We start from the raw sequence: 23,122 nt of genomic DNA on the forward strand, positions 1-23,122 counted from the left end.
GCTCTTTAAAGAAGTGTCTAAATCTGACATAGGTTTGGGCAGTCGTGAAGGATGCACAATGTTATTCCAGATCCTGGGTGGAAACTTTGGGCCTCATGAGTCCTAAACCCCTAGTTCTTCTGTCTAGCCTTTAGGCATTCAAACTTTAAAAAAAAACTAGATTCTATCCTACCCACCTTCACCTCATACTATGCGTTAAGTGCTGTGGTTACTGTAACATAGGTTATCAGTGCAAAAGTTAACCTCATGCGTGCTCATGGCGGCTCCACGCCGTCATGAGCCACGGGCGGCGTGTGCTCATGACGGCGTGAAGCAGTCCTGCCGCTCTGCCCACGCAGCACTAATTCCTCGCCCGCACTAATTCCCCACCTGTGCAGGCGAATTAGTGAGTGGGCGAGGTCATGACGGCTCCACGCCGTCATGGGCACACGCCGCCCTTGACTCAGAACGGCGTGAAGCAGTCATTAGTACCGGAGCGCCGCGCTCCGCCCCCTGCGCCGCGGCGAAGGGGTTAATGGTCTCCGAAACCAGAGTTGGCTGTGCAGAGATCTTCAGCTTGTGCTTACCTCTGAGAAGGAGGAACCAACACGACTGAGTCATCCTCTAGATATTTTCAAGCCCTATCTGAGATGGATCAATCTCATTCTCCCTCTTCTCCTCCGGCGGATGAAGATGTAGAATAATGTTATCCTCAGGAAGCAGGCTTACTGTCTCTGTACGGACATATTTCATGTGAAATTTATCCATGCCTGCTTCCTGAGGATAACATTATTCTACATCTTCATCCGCCGGATTAAGTTAAAAAGCAGGGGTAATTTATTAGCCCATGTGATAAGCTAAACGTGTCCCTTGAACAATTAGGGGACAAATGCCATCACTAAAAGCGTCCTTCATTTGATTATAGGACAAGCTGTCAAATACTGAAAATTGCCCATGCAGCGATTATAAGCCTGCCGCATGAAGATTATATAGTTCTACATCTTCGTCCCCTGGACAAAGGTAATGTTAAGTCCAGTCTTCACAAAATCCGAACATCCTTTATGACTTTAATAGAGAGTGAGTCAATTGACCACCCTATTATGTTTTTAGGTATCAATCGATTACCTTGGGACTCAGAGTAAAGTAAAGAATCCTACTTGGTTCTCCATCTCTATTGGGTAAGCTATATCTGTTCTTGCCCTAGCAGATTGCGACATCATTATTAGTCGCAAGTCTAATGCAACAGCCTGATGTATTCATTTACTTCATTTTCCAGGGCTCATACTATTCTCTGGGTTGCCCAATGTTATAGTCCTGATGAAGACTCGCATAGTCACAGTCCAACTTACCTCTAGGCTCTAAGACGAGTCGAAACGTCAACGTCCTTTCTGATTACCAGGATTGTGTTACACAATTTTCTGGTGCAATATGATTTTTGGAAGCCATGTCTCCATTTAAAGAAAATTGTGTATAGAACGTATTATACAGACCAGGCCATACAAACAAAATTATATTGTGTCAACTGATGTATTTTGTAAAAGAATTTGTAAATAGATTTGTATGTTTTTCCATTTTCTATCCTTCACTAAGCACTTCACAATCTTATGCACGCTCGCCTTGGGCAACCTATACACTCTTTTGTATAGAGATAGTGATGTAGTCAATGAATTAAAATTGCTCCTGAATTGGTAATTATTGCTGTTGCTTTTTCTTCTTTTTTCCATATGAATTAATACATTGAGTGTACAGGGTTGATCTATGAGACCTATCCCATAATTGAAGGAACTTTATGATGTGTTTTGATTTATTCATTTTTTGAGAAAATATTGGTTGAAGACCAATGCATGTGTTCTTCAGCAGCTAATAAAAGACCTTGCATTGGAGTGCATTGGAGAGCCTATTCTTTTCCTCATACTATACGTTTTGCCTTTAAGTGCTGTGGTTACTGCAACATAGGTTATCAGTGCCAAAGTTAACCTCATGCGTGCTCAGGATGGCTCCCTGTTTTTCCCCCTCCTACCAGCCCCCACTCAACCCCATCGTTATTTAAAAACCTGAAAAATCACCCCAGCGCCTGTGTGCACCCCACAGCCTTCGCTTTGACTGGTTGCGGCTACAGTGGCCGGCACCTCTTTAACCATTCCAGGGTGGCTACTCTTGCATGCATGCGTACGTCTGCACAGTGGGCTACTTTCAATACATCTTAATTTGCTTCCACACACGTCCTATTGTTGTTAACTTTGCTTGGTTTGAACAATCCTTTTTATGCTTTTTCGGGTGGTGTACCAGATTCATTATGCAGCTATTTAGAAACTCCACTGGGGTGTTTGCATCAAAATTCAATATAGTAATGCACAATTGTATGTAAATGTATCTTTTGTTGATCATGAATTTCTAGCAAATCCAACCCTCTGGCACCTACGCTGAACAAAACTTATGGGCCTTGCCGGTCCCTAGTTTAACAGCGTACCCAAGATCCCATAACTAGATCATGTTGCAGCCTCCTAATAAAAATAACTGCCATGATCAGTTGGGTGTAAGATTTCTATTTGGTCACAATGCCAAATGCATAATATGGCAAGAGACCGCTGATGAATCCTTGTACCCCAAGGGTTATTTTTATCTTGCTAGAGCGTGGGTACTTGCAAATGTTTTCTCAAGGGCCACAAAGTTTGATCTGTGATGTGACCAAGGGCCATGTCCATATCAGCAGTGGGCAAACAAAGTAGACCGTATGGGATTGGCAGTAAGGTGACATGGCAGTAAGGTGGGTATAGGGGATGCAAAGCATATACAACTAGTGGCCGAATTGCACAATGCGAAACCAGAAAACCTGGGATTAATACCAGTTTCCACACTTCACCAAATTGTGTTTTCCTAGTCAATTGTTTTATTTCACTTTTCCCTCCTTTTTATTTTATCGCATATGAGGACCTCTAAATACATGACTTCAGGATGCGTGCTGTACAAAACCTTTTTCAGTCTGATTTAATAAACTATAATGCTATTCATGTGGAATAGACCACCCTAAGAGTGCACATAACTGTCTTGCCTCTTAGTTCGCTGTTGGCATTGTTAGTGTGGGAGAAAGAATAAAGTATTTCTAAATTCATATTTGAAAACTAGCACTCAACCAGAAAACGTCTCAGAGCACTGATCTACTTTGATATACTAAGGTGAGATGGCACTGCATGTTAATGAAATGCACTCTGAATTTTGAAGAGACCTGATCATATTTTTACACTTTTGCTGCAAGATGGCTTTGAAAATGAATGTGTTCCTAAAGTTAAGTGGTGCAGGACAACCTAGTTACTTTCTTTCTTTAACTTCAAATAACCTTTAAATAAAGGCTTGCCTGCATATTTAACATCTTTTTAATGTTGGTGCTTAGTCGAGTGTACAGCAGCCCAGAGCTGCTGTTGATCAGGGGTCAGCATGTAAAGAACAGGACGGCCGCATGCGGCCCCCGGGCCGTACTTGGAGTATCACTGCCCTAGAGGAACGCATCAAATAACTGTTTATGGAAAACATGCAGCCTAGCTCTAGGGAGCCTCGAAGCAAAGGAAGAATTCGAGACCTCTAACCTCTCTTAAAAGTGTACCCTGTAATAGAGAATCCAAAGAGGAGGGAGCAGTTTTTGCACCCCTGCAGTTTAGTATTTCTGAATGCACCAGGGAAAACACTTGTTCTGACTAAATATTTTCAGGTTCCTAGATACTGCTACCAGTGCTGCCAACAAAGAAAGTTGTCCACTGTTTCCAAGTCTGACAGACAACTGATAAAGCTGAACTCCAATACACAAAGGGGATTTGTCATCCCCATTTCTCTGTTTTTTTTTTTATTGCTGCTTGTGGTCTCCTCCTGCAGGAGTGCTTAATTTGAGCTGCTGGTTTCCGGTGCTCTGCACTGGCACTTAATGGTCAGCACCAGTACATTTGACCGTCCACCACCAGTACATATGACCATCCACCACATGATGCCTCCGCCTCTCTAATTTTGTAATGAGTGCAACATTAATTTATGTATTAAAAATGACTAATACCAGCTGCCAATGCCATTCATAAAGCTTCGGGCGGCCTGGATTAGCCCAAATTGTCACCCTTGTAGAAGTGTCCTGATTAGCTGTTCCAGCCCTCGCAGGCAGGGCCCAATGGTGGTGCAAGCTGCAGTGAAACCTCCCCCCTCCACTCCCCCCACAAGGTTCCTGGCACTTTTTTTCCCCTTTTAAATTAAATGCTTGATTAAAATGTCATTTTGGTAAGGCCAATGGAGTATTTCTGCTTTACTGCCTTGCAGACATTTCATTGGTACATATGGTGTAATGAGCCTGCCTATGGGGAAACTTCCACTGCAGCGCACACTGGCCTTACAAATGTAGGGCGGAAAACACGACTATATGTTAAATATGTTAAGAGCAAACTCAAGCTAAATGATAGTACTGAAAAACATAAAACATACAGCTCTCCGTAATAGTTAAGTCAAGGTGTATAGAAAGGATCGTGGATTTGCATATTTTAATGAAATATTTATGGGTGTGCATGCCTCTGCTCAGACCCCGTTTACACGGTTACCTTTCACTAGAGCAGCTTTTCTAAAACGTTTGAACTCTGTGGACCCCCACTTAATCATTGTTTGGAATCCGGGGATTTTTTCTAAATTCAATTGAAGCCACTCGTCGTCCATACTAGATTTAGTTTGCATCAGTGGTCGCACAAACCAATCTGAGATTACGAACTTCATTTTTAACCCTCAAATTTCAAATTACTTTACCTTTTCAGAATGTTTTAAAATGTTCAGTTATACATTTTGCTTCTTTATTTATATAAACGTTACTAATTTGTTAATATTTCATTTTCTAAACAGTTGTGGACCTCCTGAGTAGACTTTGAGGACCCCCAGGAGTCCTCGGATCACAGTTTAAGAACCCCTGTGTTAGAGGATTTAGTGTCTGTTTAAAATATGCAGTTCCATTCTTCTTGTCAATGCAAAGGGTTTGACCAAACACCAGGGACGGCGCCTCCTTAATGGCGGGAGAGCGTCGCCCCACTGCCCAGAGCCAGCAGATGATAAAATGATAACATTGTGTTATTATCGATTAATTTATTTATTGCTTGCTGAGATGAAGTCGGAGTCCAAGCAATTAGTATAGGGCGGGTGGGGCTGGGCATGGCAGGGAGGAGAAGCAGTAGTGCGCACCTGAAGTGCGTATGCCAGTTTGGCTGGCCGAACAGTCATGCGCACTTATGTTTCTCCAACCCAGCCGTGTTGCACAGCCAGGGTTGGAGAAAAGCGACCGGCTCCCAGGCACTTTCTCAGAGACCAACAAGTCCCTCAGGCCAGTCCTGGCACTGTTCAGGCCAATCCTGGCGCTGCTCTCATAGCATGAGAGCAGCGTCTGGATTTGGTGGGGAGCCTGTGCTTTGAGGCCCATCCACTCTGGGCCAGATGGCAGGAGAAACCTGGCAGCCTGCAGTGTTGCAGTACATGCCACCCCTCCACCCCCTCCCCCACAGTGACACACACAGATGCTGTGCACTGACTGAGCCAAGCGAAGCTGCACTGCTCTTTTAAGGACAAGCTACTGGTGCCAGGTGCAGGTCACAGGTGAGAGTACAGGCATGTTACATCTGCAGGGCACATTGATGGTCAGTCTGTAGGTGCCAAGCCCACAGGTGCGAGCCATGTTATTAAAAGTGCAGGCAGAACATACGTTCATGCTGGTATTTGAGCAATGAGTAGCAGTTACGCTGTGCAACCAGATCTACCCTAAGAACATGGGAATGGACTAAAATTGCTAGCCGGTTTTCTGCAGTAGACCCTAAATGCCTCAGTTGCCCTGAAACAACAAGCATTGGCAATAGAAATCTATCTTCCAATTGAAACTGCCTCTTCATTGACTGGTAAATTTAGGCACTGCCAGTAAGACGTGGTCTGCCAATCTTTTTTTGCACTCGTGCATCCATTGACTGGCTCTTTTTTTCAATTACCCACTTACCTATGCAGGAACAGTACAAGGTTCTGTCATGCACACTTCATGCACAGAGCAAAAGTCACTTCCTTACTAATGCATGGGCGGTGGGAGTGCTGGCATCCCTAACACACAGAATAGATGCAAGGCTGGTGGTGGTGGCGACGGCAGGAGCAGTACAAGGTTCTGTCACTCACTCAGCATCTGCAAAAAAGAACAATTGGTGGACCGAATGCAGAACAATGTCTTACATCCACCCCAGTACAGAGATATGGGCCTAAATCCATCGTCTTATAACTCACCATGCCATTCCAGTTTGGACCCAGCCATATGCAAATCAGTCTTGACCCTACGACCAAAGGGAACAGTTCAGCCAGAACTGCCAGGCCAGATCCTCCCTGGACTGCAAACCAGCATCCTAGGACCGGTTTTGGGGTTTCACCCCTCATCAGCCAGGATAGCTTGACTCCTGGGGTGGGGTGGTGTGGTGAGCAAAAGAATTATGGATTAAACCCAGATCCTTGTGACTGGGGGTGAATGCTTGCATAGTCCAGTATTCTGTCCATCAATTGTTTCTCTCACACAACATCAGCAGAGCACAAGCCTCTTCCTTACTATTCCATGGGCGGTGGCAGTGCAAGCTTCCCTAAACACACAGAATAGATGCAAAACGGGTGGTAGCGGCAGGAGGAGCAGTACAATGTACAGTCGTGCATCAGCAGAGCACAAGCCTCTGCCTTGCTAGTGCATGGGCGATGGGAGTGCAAGCTTCCCTAACACACAGTAGATGCAGAGTAACTAGTAGCGACAGGAGGAGTTGTACAATGTTCAGTTGCATACACCGCATCTGCAGAGTACAAGCCTCTTCTTTTAGGGCAGGTGTACACTGGTCGTGGCAGTGCTCGCTTTTCCATCTCCTCAGAGTTCACAAACTGCGGCAGGTGGCTCAAGCTTCACTCCTCACAGGAAATGTATGGCTTTGTAACCGCAGTGCCCGATTCCCTTCCACATGGCACATCTACAGTGGTTTTCTGTTAGCCAAGTATGTATAGTGCCGTCTGCCTTTGATGTGGCACTGGAGAGCGAGTTCAAAGGCTAGGCCTGTACTACTGACAGGTTCCCCTCCCTCTCAGAACAGGTACAGCATGATAACAGCATCTCACTGAAGCCATCAGATCAGACCTAGCAGCAGCGCAAGCTTCCATGGCTTGTTGAACCTGTGCAGTGCAGGCACCTGGTACAGGTGATTGATGCAGGGAGGTGAGGTTATTGGTGTCTGAGTGTTGCTCCACTTTCATGTGTGCTTCTGTCATCACACTTACTGCCGTTAGTCCCTCCTCCAGCTTTTTGTCATGCCTAGTACTACTACTGTCTGAGTCCTGTTCCTGCCGTCTCTTCCTCCGTTGTCCTTACTTTTCACGTCCCTCAGTGTCCTGTATTCATTCCTCACATCGCCCCGTGTGCACTTACACTCCCTCCCATCCGTGCAACTGCACGATAGCATCCCTTTCACCAGTTACCGAGCACTTATACTAATGAACTGCCAGACTTCTTGTGTCAATGCTTCTTTGACAGACTAAATGGCAGTGGTCTGATGGTCAACCTCGGTTAATTCGATATGTAGGTTTATGGCTTTTTTCCCCCTAACCCGTTTACCTCTTGAAGGCCCGTGCCCCGTAAACACAGCTTTGATGTGAACGGGCCCGTGCACGTGTCTTGAACACTGTGCTTCGGGGGCATGAGATGATTTACGGGGTTCCTTGATGGAAATCCTGGTCGCATGCCCCTCGCTCCTCCAGTCCCACGTCGATCTGTTGTGGCTCGCTGTGTTTCCGTGGACTCTCCCCAGTGCAGAGTCCCCCGCGGGACGCTGGCAGCGCTGTCGGGACACGTGCCGCAGCGCTCGTGACGCCGGTGCATTGTTGTCACACTTCACTCCGGGCCAGCCGAAGACGGGCACTTGATACCAGCTCTTAGCAGGACTTACAGCGATGCGGCACAGCAGCGGCCATCTTGAATGTTTAACACGTGTCCGTGATTGCTTGCAGCTGTTTCACACCTCTTGCTATCAGATTTCCTCTGCAGATTGGTTGGTTGTGCAACATTTCACTTGCTTGTGTCGAATGTGGACTTCACTAATCTTGTCAGCCCTTATTGTTGGGCCAGATTAGAATTTTATTTGCAGAAGGCAGGTGAGAGCGATTACTAATGTAGTTTACTAGCTATGTTTTTTAAAATTTTTATTTTTTATTATCACTTTTTAGTGTTGGCTGTGAGCCGGCAGCGTTACTTGGGTAGTTTGTGTGTTACACGGTTTCTGCTAAAACTGAGTCCACAGTAATGACCTCCCTCAGTAATTTTCACGAGCGAAAAGTACAGGCGACTTGTGCCGTGCGTGTGATGTACAAAGATCTTTAAACTGTTAATCCTGCGGTTCACTCAGTGCCAGGACCGGAGGGCTTTTCCGACCCCTTCAGATTTAGAAGTAGAAAGAGACGTGAAAGGGGCGCCCGCTCCGGTTTACAAGTTTGAACACTGGTGACTGACCTTGGCTCACCTTAACCATCAACCGAGGAGTGATCCATCCCCAGCTGGGGTAGTAACTGATGTACCAAGGGAAAGCTGTCCATGGGACAACTTCTCATTTGGCTAAGTGTGTGGCCCTTTGGGGGAGGTGCCACCACATGTTCCCAAATCAAAAAAATATTTAAATCATACCCGGTCTCTTTAATGGACGCAATTCTTTAATAAAAATTTCCTTTTTGCGTCGCCAGTAGGTAGTTATAGTTGGGACCTAGTTTCCATAGGCATTTCTTTTTTGATTTGCCAATATCTTTGGCGCCGTTTGACGAATCATCGCAAAACTAATGGGGCGCTCAGGACGGCTCCTGTCTTGACCGTTTCGGGGAGATTCGTCAAGCGGGTGCCTGAGGAAAAAAAAAAGGGCTCCCAAAAGCGTTTTCTCCATGTTAATTTCCATTAGAAAACTTTGACGCAGCTACAGCCCGAACTGCTTAACAGAATTACACCAAATTTGGCAGAAAGGTAGCTCTTGGTCCAGAGTGCACTCTTTTTGTTAAATGGTGTAAATCTGTTCAATAGTTCCTGAGAAATTCATATATTTAGAAATATTAATATCTGGTGGCCGCGGTGGATTTGCAACCCTCCTGATCTTGAATCTGATTGTCTGCCAACAGTGCCAACCAGGAAGTGTTGGCAGCCCTCTTGTATCAATCACAAGAAAAAAGGTAAAACAAACAAGAAAAGGGGGCAGGGTAGAAACACCCTGACCCCAACGAATCACAGGCTTATGCACTTTTTCTTGAAGCCCCCTGGTGGGCCTGGTCCCGCGGACAATGTTAATGATATGCGGTGCCCCTTTACACCCTCCCCACTACCTTGGGACTACCACCTCCCCGGGGCTATTACAACTACGGGAGTTGACCCCTGGGGACAGCCACCTCCAAGGACCAGCTCCAGCAATGTCCTGGTGTGCCCACCCCCGGGACATTGCAGTTTGCTATGGCATGGCAGGAGCACTGCTCCCGTCATGCCATAGCAAACTTCTGCTTTGCTACCATGAAGCGAAGCAGAATTGTTTTTGGGCAAAAGGAGCTGCATGTTAGCCGATCTTTGCTCGCCCCCCCCCCCCTTTAAATATAGTTTTTAAAAAAAATAGAGAGAAATGGCCATGCCCCAGGGATGCGGTCCCCGGGGCTGTAATCTGCCTTAGGGGGAGAGGGCAGTGGGGGGACCTCGTGTGCCCCACAATTTACAATAAAAAAAAGACCCAGGGTATTGGGGGCCTGGGTCCCCATTCCTAAAATAAAGAAACCGGCAACTCTCCGGAGGCCTTGCCCCGTCCCTGCTCCCTCCCTGCACTACTCTGCAGACGCGCCTCTGGGCGCGCTCTGGGTTGGGGGTTGAAGTCCCCTTCACTCGCGAGGGTCCCTAGGGGCCAACTAACCCACCAGGTTCTTCCAGTAAGCCCCACAACGTGGGATTTCTGAGAGGTGGTCTGAGGCCTCGCCCCTTTTTACAAACCCCTGCAAACACGCCTCTTGTTGCACCGGTGGTGGGGCGATGAGGTCCCCTTGTGTCCGGAGGACCTCAGGACTGAGGTGGACTTCATCACCCAAGCAGCAGTGCACCAGGAGGCGTGTTTGCAGAGTGGTGTATAAAGGGGGCGTGACCTCTGACCACTCAACAGTCCAGCTGTGTGCGGTTTATTAGAGGTAACAGGAGGACTAGTTGGCCCCCAGGGACCCTCAAGAAGCAAGGGGACTTCATCCCCCAACCAAAAATGTGCCAGGAGGCATGTTTGCTGGGTGGTAGAGAAATGGGGCATGGCCTGTTTCCACCACTCAGCAATCCCACTGTGTGGGGCTTACTGGAGGTAACAGGTAGGCTTGTTGGCCCATAAGGACCCCCAGCAGCGAAGGGGACTTCAATCTCACCCAAGAGTGCTCCAGGGAGTGCGTTTGCAGAGTGGTGGGCAAAGGGGGCATGGCCTGCTATATGAACTTCGCAATCTGGCTGTGTGCGACTTACTGGAGGTAATAGGAGCAGTAGTTGTCCCCCCAAGAATGTCCTTGGGAGCCTACTACCTCTCCTGTTACCCCCAGTAAGTCCCGCACAGTGGGATTATGAAGAGGTTTTTTGGAGGCCATGCCCCCCTTTCACCAACAATCTGCAAACGCGCCTCCTGGCACACTGCTGGTTGGCGGATGAAGTCCACTTTACTCCTGAGGGACTTTAGGGGCCAAGAAGCTCTCCTGGTACCTCCTGTAAGTCCTACGCAGTGGAACTCCTGAGCGATGGTCGGAGGCCCAGCCCTCTTTCTCTGAAGACCAAGGAGCTCTATGGTTAAACTTAAATTGTCCGCAGACTGATGTCTCTGAAGAAGGACCACCTTGCTAAAATGGAGTAAGTGGTCAGCCGACCTGCATTTGTTTTGGGGCGGATTTAGTACTTTGAGTTGGTGCTCATCACGTTCATATGGCATCATCTCTCACCATGTGATGCCCCCTCCTCCACCCAACCTTAATTGTGTGCGATTTGTTCAGGACCGGAATAAACTAACTTCCACTATAAATAGTGCCTCCCTGTCCCCTGCCCCCCACACAGAATGTGCCACTCTGGATTAGCCACGTTTCAACAGAAATCACTCGTCCAATACTGAAACATTTATTCTTTTAGGATTTCCTGCATGCACGCGCACCTGTCCCCGGCGACCAAATTTAATGTTCTGTGGAAATGCGATTGGACTGGAAGGGACGCCTCGGGAGCGCCAGACTGTTGCAGATATGCAAACCTCTGTTTGAACAGGTCCGCCAGCTAAGCCAACAGTAACAAGCCCTTCCTGTGTCACTTCAAGGCCAGGCGTCGCTTGCAGTCTCTGATCTTTGACTGAAGCTTGTTCTTTATACAAATATGTATTTTTTTTGTGTGTATTTCATACTGTCGGGCAGAATCGCTGCTAGGCACTGTCCCGAGATGGCTGAAAGTGGTGACGCTCACCCAGTGCAAGGAGGTCCTACCATTTTGCTGCATGTAAATAGCCTGCTTTTGGCCTGCCTTTGGAAATTCAAGTGGTACTCCATTTATATGCATTTTATAAATGTTCTTGCAAGAGCGTACAGATTCGGAAATGTGAAATTCTAGTGAACTGCACATATGCAATTGTGGCTGTCGCAAAAGAGAATATTTTAAAAATTAGAATTGTTTGCATTTCCCTCGTTAAATCTATTGTGCGCTTGGTGGCATCGCTTCACAAGCGGTTTCTGTTGCACATAGCTTGCAGACTTCCCAAATGTAAAATGTTCAAACTTTTATGCCAACATTTGTTTTGGGTGACTTCTAAAAAATGTAAGCTTTCCATGTTCGATTTATTGGCAACAGGAAATGCCCGGAAGCCCATGCATGGACCTATTGTAAATTCAACATTCTTTTTGTGCAGTTACCGTCCTCCATTATGTGGCAGTGCTTGTGTATGTGACAGTCAATAAAACATTTTTTTTCCTGGTTCTTTTTGTTACTGTTCATAATAAAACAGAACATGTTGAAACCGAGAAAGCAATTCGTTTCTGCTTTCAAGAGTATTGAGAGCTAGACGCGGACACTATTTTTATGGTGTTTTTAAACCACTCTTAATAGTGAAGACCTACTTTGGGTTAATACTGAGGTGTACGTTGTAACCGTTAGCCACTATGGAATGGCACTGGCGATACGATTAGCAATATGAACAATTTTAGGCAAGAACGTAATTTGAGTTCTACCGAGTAAACTGCCTTTGATCACCGTGCTCGAGATTTGACCAGTTAATTATTAAAACTAAGCCATTTCTCCTTCCCTTTCTTTTCTGTCTCGCATACTGACTGCTTTGGCTTTATCAAAAACGTATTGTGTACAATATCCGTATTTACAGTGGCTTTGGGACCGCCCATTGGATGGCCTCTTTTTTGGGTCTCATTTGCTTGCTCCTTATTTGATTTCTTTTCTTCCTCTCCTTAAGCACAGCCATTTAACTATCCTTATGATTAGAATATTTGTATCCATCCACTTCCTACATTCCGTGAACTACCCTTTTCTTTTGCTTTCAACTTTGCTTGGAAGTGCATGTGGGTGTGGGTTTTTTTTTGTACATTTTTTTTTTTAAACTTTGACCTTTCCCACCTCGTATGATGCCTCCCCTTTCACATCCCCACAGTCTCATTGTTGCTGCTTCCTCCTCTCCTTCTGCTGGCCTGGGGCTCCTTTGTTGCCCACCACTACTGATTGGCAAGTAGTGTTGACTTGTCTCCTCCCACTTTTTCGTTGCTTTTCTATTCCTCCCGGTCCTATCTTTTTTAGGTTGTGCCTACCGCATCGCGCATGCATTGCTCTAGGAGAAGGCCTCTTGGACTCACTTCAGACTTTCCGCAAACTCGTGCGTGTGGTTTTCGATTTTCCACACTTGCTATTGGCCTTTGCGAATGGCTTTCAAAAATGAAAGCAAGCAATTGGCAAAAGGCGGGTGCATGTCCCACCTTTTCTGAAAATGTTTACTCCCATGTCGGGAGCACGTAGCGTGCCATCTGTTGTGGATCATGTTTCATTTCAAGACCTTGCAGCTTTCCTTACAAGGCGCGTCTCCTCCACCCCGACCAAGGGACAGACCCCACCGCCACAAGAGTGCCTACTTCTTTTTCCAGCACTCTCATTTCATCTATGTCTGCACTCTCTTCCTGCACCATTATCTTTGTATTAGTATGTTATTGTCAAGACATTTTCTGTACTCTGTAGTTGGCCTCTATAGTCTCCTCTTTTTCGGTACCATCTCAAAAAATTGACCGCCCCTTTTAACGTTAGCGTTTTTTTATCACTGTGGTGCATGCTTTCTTTACCTTTGACATCTCTGCATAGCACACAGCTGTGGTGAGTGTTTCCTTTCCCCACATTGCTTTTGGTGCTGGTTCAATCCAGGGGCGTAACGCAGGCCCTTGTTGGGGCTTAATTTGAGCCGGTGTCAGCCGTTTGCGTAGATAAGCACTTAATTTTTAGCACTTGCTTATTGTGCGTGCTTGCTGGCACCGGCTGCTAAATAATGCCTCTGCTTAGCTGTGGTCCGTGCTTCCTTCCCCCCATTGCACAGAACACAGCTTCAAAATTGACTGCCCCTTTCAACATTTGTATTTTTTCATCACTGTGGTGCGTGCTTCCTTTCACATCTCTGCGCAGCTGTGGTGCGTGCTACCTTTGACATCTGTGCACAGTGTGACATCTCTGCAGTGTGCAGCTGTGGTGCTTGCTCCCCACCCCCATTGCACAGTACACAGCTGTGGCAAGTGCTTCCTTACCCCGCTGCACAGTAGTGGCGCGTGCTTCCTTTCACAACACTGCACAGTGCAGATATGTGGTGTGCCTTCTTTCACCCCAGTGCACAGCTGTGGTGTGTGCTTCCTTTCACCTTATTGCACAGCTGTGGTGCGTGCTGCCTCTCACCCCAGTGCACAGTGCACAGCTGTGGTGCGCGTTTCCTTCACCCCACTGCATGTGCCCCCTCAATCACACCCACGTGGTTCTCTCGTTCTGTTTATTAAACCGCACCAGCACAGCTGCACCACAGCATCAACACAACACCACCTCTGCCGCAACTCAGCACAAACTCATCACCAGTGCAGCATCACCTAAATATCACCTCAGCATCACGCAGCACCAACAAGCACCATCTTCCACAAGCACACCACCACCTCAGTATCAAACAGTACCAATTCAGCACCTGTACAGCCCCAACCCAGCATCAGCATTGCAGCACCAACTGACCCCACCATGGAATTAGCACAGCACCAACTCCGAACCAGCTCAGCACTACCTCAGCAAATAATCCCTAATGCAGCACCATTTCAGCATTAACACAGCACCACATGAACACCAGTGCAGCATCATCTCAGCACCAGCACAGCACCAGATTTAAATTACTAAGCACCACTTAAACACAAATACAGCACCGACAAAGTATCACTCAGCACTACGTAAGTATCATTCACTACCACTACCACTACAGCTTCACTAAACAACACCTCTTCATCACTCGGCACCACCTAAGCACCAGCACAGCACCACCTAAGCACCTTATCACCACATAACAATATTGGCATCAACACAGTAATATCTCCTCATCACTGCACCACCACTGGTGAAAAGAGTCGCCATCAGCACAGCACTACCTCAGATGCACTGCAGCAACACCTCATTATCAACACAGCACCATCTCGGCATTAGCAACGCACCACCTCCACATCAGTGCACCACCACTAGTGCAACACCAGCTCAGCACCTGCACAGCCCCATGCCAGCAGCAATTCAGAACCAATGCAGCACCACTTCAGCAAAACCTCAACACAGAACGAATATACCATAATTTGGCACCACATAAGCACCAGTTCGGCTACACAACATCGCCACAACATCACTCGGTACTGCCTATGTATCATTCAGCATCACATAAGCATCACTTCAGAACCAGCGCACCACCACTTCAGCATCACCTCAATATATTCTGAATCACCTGCGCATCACCTCCGCAACTACTCACAACCACCTCGGCATCACTCCACACCACTTCAGTTTGGTATAAAAATGTGACATATATTCTCCACAAATAACTCTCCACTACTCTTATCTAATTAAAATACTATTTCACAACATCCACCCTCCCGTTGTTTATACCCCACACCTAACAATAAATCTATATAAAAAAGTGAATTACAACGGCAAGGAAAAATTGACCGCATTGCATAAACAAATAAACTAGAACACATTTTTTGTATTCATTTTGGTTTTTAGTACAATACTTCAGTTGTATATAATGTTTTTTTTCGGTTAGATATAAGGTGACATTAGTAGTTATAAAACATTTTTAGTATAACTTATACATTTTCAACATGCTGCACAACATTCACAACGCTCTAGAACACATATTAAAAACGTTGACAAAGCCAATAGCTCTATCTAAACACTTATAACGCTCCAAAGGCGAGACCTGTTGGCTATGCCAATGATTGTTTATTATTATTTAAGTCATGGTTCTTTATTTATTTTTTGTTCTTGAAGGGCTTGGCAGCTGCTGTTTGCTACCTTGCTGCCCCATTCTCCTTTTTATTTTTAAATTTAACATTCCAAGATGGACATTCACCATTTTGAAGTGGTACAATTAATTCAAAGCCAAAATTGCAGCCTCCTCATGAAGTATGCATACATGTATGTTGGCACAGTTCACAACATCATGCTTGGGCAAAAAATGGTTTCTACATCATGACTTTCTTTCAAGCATGTATGAGGTCTCTCGCAAGCCCAGGCATAAGTCATCCTGCTGGGGGCTGAATTTGGCCTTTCTTTTTGCCAGCGCTGCTCTATAGTGGCAACAAGCATTGGCAAAGCAAAACTCTTCAAAGACCTGTCAAGTAGCATACCTATTAGTTTTCCCAATACATGTTTTAAATTTTGAAAAGAGTGTAATTATCGCGTTGATATGGCTTCCTAACGGTGTGGGATTTCTGGGGTATATTTCTTTATGTATTAGGTTTTCTACTATCTCTCAAGTGGAAGGCTATATCGGTCTAAATCCTATATCTTTCCATTTGTTCTTTGCAGTTGGCATTGCCATTCAGAATCCATCAATAGCCAAAGTTCTTATCTCTCAGATGAGTTGCTTTCCATTAGTCTCTAACCTCATCTTAGCCTTTCTCTGAAAATGTTCTATTAGCCAGTTAAGGGTCTATGGCTTGTATTGCGTAAATCAAAGTAGAACAATACTTTATTCCTCTGTTACTACTCCTCCTAAATTAAGATCAATAAACTGGGAAATGTACTAAGTAGATGAGGCATCATTGCTTTTATTGTACATCTGCTAAAGCATTTTCTTAAAATGTGCAGGTGGCCAAAGTAAAAAAAAAAAATAAAAAATAAAAAGATTCAAATAACTGTATTAACCTGTGTTCTAAAGTTGTTGCCCATTATTAGTCCACCTTATTCTCTGTGTTGTGCCATGATTGTGAGTAAAGTCTCTTGCTTAGTTTTTCTGCACCCAAGGTTCTCGTTGGTGTCTCAAAAAGAGGACTATGATGTCTATGACCACTGCTATGATGCCTTGGAAAGAAGTTTGTTGTGATGGAGGGTCTGGTGCTTAGTGGACTAATGTGTCCACCGTAGGGTCCCTGTATTCGAACTCATGGGTACAGGTTCAAATCCTCAGTTTCAAGAACTCTAATCTAGAGTAACACATAATAGCTATTATATGAAGCTGGCTCTTTATATGATCTGTCAAAGAGATCTATTGTGTAAATAGTCCAGGGGATCCCTTATAAGTGGACATGGGGCTTGCTATGGCAATCCCAAGATGCTCTGCTAGGCGGTAGTGTGGTCGAGCCCTAGGCTTATCACCGAGGAGTGCAGGAGATTTACAAATACATGAGACACACACAACTCAAGAGGGCCACACCAATTTATAAAAATAGTATGTACCTTTATAAAAGATTAGGCTTTAGAAAAAATTGTTCAGGTAAGCACATTTTTTAAGAGCACTACTTTTCTGTTAAAAAAAAAAAAGCAGACAATTTCAGAGTTCTGCAATGTTAACCTATGGAAGAAAAACTTTTGCGGTTCAGCAGTTTGTCTGCGAGTCATGGGACCAGTATCTTGGGTCCAAGGCAAGTACAGGGCGAGGTCCACGCCAGATCCAACAGGTCACCTCTGGCGGCACCAGGGCGGCTGGGTGCAGTGGTGCAAACAGATGCTGGTGCCCAATGGGAATTGGTCCGGTCCCCAAGAAGCTGCAGGAGACGATTGGGAAGCCAGTTCAGTGTAAGCAATGAGTGGCTTTGGTTCTTTGGCTGTTAGGGCATCTTTGGTCTTCTCGAGACGAGGCGTCTCAGTGTAGAGGGTCCTTGGAGTGTCTGGTTTCTCCATCTGGCTGTACTCCTGGTTGAGTGGGCCGACCAACAGAAGCTGCATGCGATGTCTGAGAGTTCATGAGGAGCCACACAACATTGGACTATACCTTGACTGCTTTGGGACCATGCTGACACCATTGGCCCACTCGGCACAGGCTGGGGGCTCTGGTGCATTGATGCTTGGCAGCATTGGCTTTTCGCTGGGCCGTGATCCCCTTGTTCCTTCTTTTCCTGTCTGGATTATGCCTGGGACAGTTCAGCGATCCCTCAGGAAGTCTTTGTTCCTAGGTGAAGGCTGACAGGTCTCCCAGGTTCTGGGGGACTAAGCCGCTTCAGGATCTGTCTACTTTTGCTGCAATGGGTGAAATCAGTAGGCTGGCAGGGTTGGCGCCAAGTTAGTTACTGGGTTTTCTGTTCTTGCTGTGCAACTCCTCTCACCTGTCGTCTTCTTTCTTCAGGTCGTCAGGATCTGTTCTTCTGATGCCAAGGGCTCCCCTAAATACTGAATTTAGGGGTTTCCGGGGAGTGTAGGGTAGTAGTCAATGGGCTACTGAACCTTGGGCTCACTACGGCCCTTACATTATCACTACCTGTGGGAATTAGGCATAACCCTGTCCCAGAATTCCTAAGTATGCCATCAAAAAGATGGTTACCTCTGAAATCTTGTGTCCACCTCAGTTTAGCCTATCTTAGGGGTCTTACTAGCCTGGGGGTGGCACGCCTACCTGACTACTAATTTTCCTGTGTGTTCAGGTGCCAAAGAAGCTATGGACAAGGGTCGGCTTCCTCTCCTGAGAGAGGAGCCAGATTTGTATTTCAAAGGCGGCAGTGTCTTTGAAGCTTGCCGGCCTTGGAATGCTAATCAGTAGGTCATCCTGTGGATGGGGTGACACCCTCTTCCCGGACAGGCTTTTGTTCTGGGTCTCCTTAGAGCAAAAGGCGCACACCCTAGGAGGTCAGAACAATTTCTCAGGTGGCCGGCTGGTAGAAAGCAATCGGTGAGCACACCAGAGGCATATAGGTTTGCAGGGGGCATCTCCAAGGTGCCCTCTGTGTTCATATATTAGTAAATCCAACATCGGCATCAGTGTGGGTTTATCAATACTAGAGATTTGATAACAAACATCCCGATTTTCAGTGAAGCTATCATGTAGCTGGGGATCTTGTTTTCACCAGTGTCCAGCACATGTTCTAAAATGGCTTTCCTGGTCATTTGTACTGGCGGCAATGGAACTGACCAGCACATCTGCTCGCTTCAGGAAGGCCAGATGGGGCGAACATGCCTTTTCAGTGGCAGCAGCTAGTTGATGGAACCCTCTCCCGACACATATTATGCGAGTATTACTTCATACTCTGAATTTCGCAAGAATGTGAAAACTTGGCTTCACTCACAGATTTAATTGCCTAGTTGGTTTCCACCCCTATGCTCTTGCTGGTAACCACTCTTTGATGCCTATGGTTTCATGCACTTTACAAATTTACATTTACCTTTAGATTACGTTACATGCAGGTATGCCCTCACATGTAATAGCACACTGCTTTAAGGCGTCAAGGCCTGCTGTAGGGATGGCTTACACGTACCACATGCAGTGTTTGGAGGGGGGTGGTCTTGCACACAGGGATGTGTCGGGCTGTTTTTTTTTTAGTTTTGTCTGTACCAAAACATGCAGCCTGAAACGGCAGTCTGCATGCCTTTGGTGAGGGGTCTGTGAGTGTGGCACAATTTGTGCTGCAGCCCTTGGGGACCCTTCTTGGGACTTGCAGAGGGTGCTAAAGCTTTTGCCAATTGTGGGGAAGCAATCTACAGTTTTGGAAAAAAACACTGGTATTGGGGACCTGGTTACCTGTAAACCCAGTACTCTCAGTCTAAGTGGCATCCAATACCAGGCAGAAAGTGTTGGGGGTGGGGTACTGTAACTCGCGCCCAGCTCCCTACAGCTGTGCACATAAAAACGTTTTGGCAGACTTTAACCCAAACTCTGTGGTCCAACTTGCAAACCACTAGGAGATAGTGACTGCCAAGTTAAAAGGAAGTCTTGAGGCATGTGTATTGCCGAAGAGTAGGCACTCTGTATGTTTCTAAAGAACCATCTTGATTAAGTCGTGTGTGAATTGGTTACTTAAACATGTCTTGCCAAGTATTTGTTTCTATAAAGGAACTCCATGTCTGTAGTTAGAATTATTTATTTTTAATATACTAATCCTGGACATCTCTTCTTTCCATGCAGGTCACCGTGCAGTGTATATTGGTGTGCATGTTCCTCTTGGTAGGCAGAGCCGCAGACGACACCGGCATCGTGGGCACAGGCATCACAAAAAAAGGCGAGAAAAGGAAAGTGATCGGGAAGATGGGCGTGAATCTCCAAACTACGGTAATGCAGCTCTGGCACTTCCAATTCTTTTCTACCCGGCCTATTCCAGTCTTCTAAACATCTGGTCAGTTTAGTTGTGGCCCAGGTCAATACTGTAAGTTAGAGTTAATACAGGAAAGAAAGCCTGCTCATTTCATTAAGAATTAATTTGAAAAGGTATAAATGAGGTAGCATTTCCTCGCGTGCTCTCCCTTAATCATACCCACGGTGTGACTGAGTAAGGAAAAACGTGCACCTACATTTGTTAAAATGTATTATACAGGGAACACTCCAAACTGACATAACCGCTTCCACTCTAGAGTTTCTAGGTTGTGGTATGAATACGGTTTACATTTTATTTAATCTGTGCATTCTGGAAGTTAGTCAGTTTGATTCACCATCACCTGCTATTGCCTTATGAAAGGAATCCCGGGACTGACCAGTCGTGCTTCTGGTTTGGCTTGTATGTATTCTTTTCTTTGATTTACATGCCACTGCCGTTGGTTCAAGCAGAGAGGTGCACATTAATAAACACTGTTTCCCAGCAGTGTGATCCATAGCTGGTGACCATTTCCCAGTGTGGGTTGGTTTGAGTGCCGTAATATTGTTTGTGCACTTTGAATGCAGATTACTTGTTGATCCCTCCACAGCTGTATTCACTCAATAAATTCTTTAAAATATGGCAACACCTACAGTGATCTCAAGCTAATCTATCAAGCAGTTTCCTTTACTGCCTGTGAATAAAAGATTTCAGCTCCACATGTTGTACGCCAGTTAGTAAAGGTATTCAATACTGTGAAGTGCAGCACATCTTCCATTCTTTTTTTGTTCAGTGGTATAGTTGCTCTGCTATTAGAACCACATGTCTGAAAGATCCTCTTGCATTGGACAAGGTCACTTGCTCCGGTCAGTGCTCTGAGATCTAGAGTAATCCAATCGAGATGCAATGATAATTCAAGTGAGGCCTTTGCTGTTAGAATTTTCCCATTCAATACCCCTGTTTGAGTGTCTGAGCCGATCTTCGTTTTATTGCAGTCCGCAAAATCATAACATCTTGTCGAGTAGGAGCAAGAAGGCTGTGGAGTAGGAGCAAGAAGGCTGTGGAGCAGTCACCGAACACATGCTTGTCACAGGCTGTGACACATCAATCTTCAGCCAGGCTTACTCTGAAGAGTGAGATAGCTGAATGTGGTGTTTGTGGGAGGTGCCCAGGAGGTCTATAAACAAAAGTAGTCTGCTAAATGTTAGCCCATGCCTTGTAAAGTGACCGCAAGCAAGTCCATACCTTGTAGTAGCAGTTTACAGACACAAGACTTAGGAGGACTAAGGTATATGGGGCAGCTGGGCTGTTAACAAATCTCCTCCCTCCTTATGGTTGCTTTTACAGACTGATCTGTCCATGGATGAATGAAGGTTGCCGTGCAGGGCAGCAATATGTTGTTAGGGAAACCACATGTGAAAAATGATAGCACTCGCTGATATGACTACACCAACGCATTTGAAGGTCAATGTGAAGACTCTCGAAATGGAGCCAGACCGGAGAGTTGAGGATGCGGTCCCCTTCGGTGACGATGACTTATATGCCGAGTCAGTCAGTCAAATATCTTTATTTCGGTTAATTAAAACCATAAAAGCAATACACAGTTCATTATTAAATATCCATACATTATGCAAGTTAAAAATTAACAATTAAACAATTATACACCTGATTGCAGTTCCTACATTCGTTCTTAAAACTATTTTAATAAAGGAAAAACTTTGATACAAGGAGTAGATACTAAACAATATAGGTTCAGAAAATGCAACCCCATTTCCCACTATTCTTGGTGCAGTTCCCCAGAACGTAGTTGACAAAATGTCAACCTAGATGATTATTCGTCTGGGTGAGTCTTGTTTTATTTAGTCGAGCTGCTGCTACCAAAAAACTAGCTACACCATATGTGACCTGCACAGAATTAAGCATTTGTAGGTGTAAAAGTGCAGGTCTCACCTGGGCAAAGTTAAGTTCCTTCAAAATTGGATACAAAAATTTCTTCCGGGCCACCAGATAGTGTTCGCAAAACATTACTAAATGAAGCGACTCAATATGCTGGACCCGGCTTACTGTCACCATGGGAATTGAAGGAGCATTATCCATGGGAGCAAAGAGACAGTAAAAAGAGCAGCAGCCAGGAGTACTTTTATCCAAGTTTCCCTCCCTCAATAGAAGTGAATGTTCATTAGAGGCACTTATACAGAGCATACTAGGAGTTATAAGAAGGTGAGAGCACATATTTAATGATGTCATCATGTTACCATGTTGCAAGAAGGAGCCCAAATATTTTAAAATGCCCTTTTGTAAGGCTGAGAAGGGGAGATGTCAAACAGAACAGACTGAAAAGATAGAAACAAGACCACAAACGCTGCTGCAGCAGTACTGAAGAGCCCTGCACTGAGGGTGAGAGGAAGGCAGGAATTGGGGGAGAGAGCAATCTTGAGAGTTGGGATGAATATCGAATGACAGATCGCAACGTGTGGGATTTACAGAGCGATTAATTGAATGAAGTCTGAGCTGTTTTCGGATATAAAAGACTCGGCTGTTCTCTCACATTAAGGGTAGAAAAATGTTAGATGGGGCGTGAGGAATGGGCAAGCTGATTCAATAGTAAATGGACAAAGAGTATATTTCCAAAAGTGTCTTGGATACTTGGACAATGACGCTTTTTAAAATTCTGATCGAACTCCACTGATAATCTGCTGATCCCTCATGGAGACCACTACAGCCATAAACTGAGATTGAGGCTATTCAGGTGTGCCTATTTTTGCCATAACCACATCAAAATTAGTGAATACCAATCTGAATTATTTGGCGCTTGGAGATGCGATAGTGAGACATCACAAGGCACAATTGGGTTGTATACGTTCTGACGAGGCCTATCGGGGTTAAATTTCTTTGGTTAACCCGAACTGGGAAGGAAATTGAACATTCTGAAAAGGGAAATTTAAGCTAGAAATGTTCACTATACAATTTAGGGGACCCTGTCCTAAACGCAAACATGTAATGCAAAATATTTGCAGTATCATCTACTGAATGGAATATTTAGAAGTTTGCTCAAGACTACATACAATATTAAATAAAACAAAAATAAGCTGTCAAAACCCAGAGAAAAACAGAGGGCCAAAGGACCACAAAGAATTCAGATGACTAATTGAAGCACATTTTTCAAACCGCAAGTTTGAGAAAAAAAAATGACAGCATGGTTAAGGCGTTTAAAGTAATCTCCGAATGGACCATCCGCATATCTTATAAATATCTGAATAAACATTTTTCATTTCGTTCTTCACAGCTTTTAATTAAACTTGCTATTCGATCGGAGCAGAGTTGGTTTCCTTTAACGGGAAACGAAAACTTT

At 45.3% G+C, this 23,122-nt stretch overlaps 1 protein-coding gene across 4 annotated transcripts in view; it reads left to right on the forward strand.

The window, feature by feature from the left end:
• Positions 1-23,122, forward strand: part of SLC4A7 (solute carrier family 4 member 7) — a 422,082-nt gene that overhangs the window by 133,387 nt on the left and 265,573 nt on the right. For all 4 annotated transcript variants that reach the window (XM_086942128.1, XM_086942129.1, XM_086942126.1 and 1 more), the window contains exon 3: positions 19,608-19,751. In XM_086942128.1, coding sequence (XP_086798254.1) covers positions 19,608-19,751 — 144 coding nt within the window. The remainder of the gene's footprint in view (positions 1-19,607; positions 19,752-23,122) is intronic.

This window comes from Lissotriton vulgaris, chromosome 10 (genome assembly GCF_964263255.1).
Source record: "Lissotriton vulgaris chromosome 10, aLisVul1.2, whole genome shotgun sequence".
In the NCBI taxonomy this organism is placed as follows: Eukaryota; Metazoa; Chordata; class Amphibia; order Caudata; family Salamandridae; genus Lissotriton; species Lissotriton vulgaris.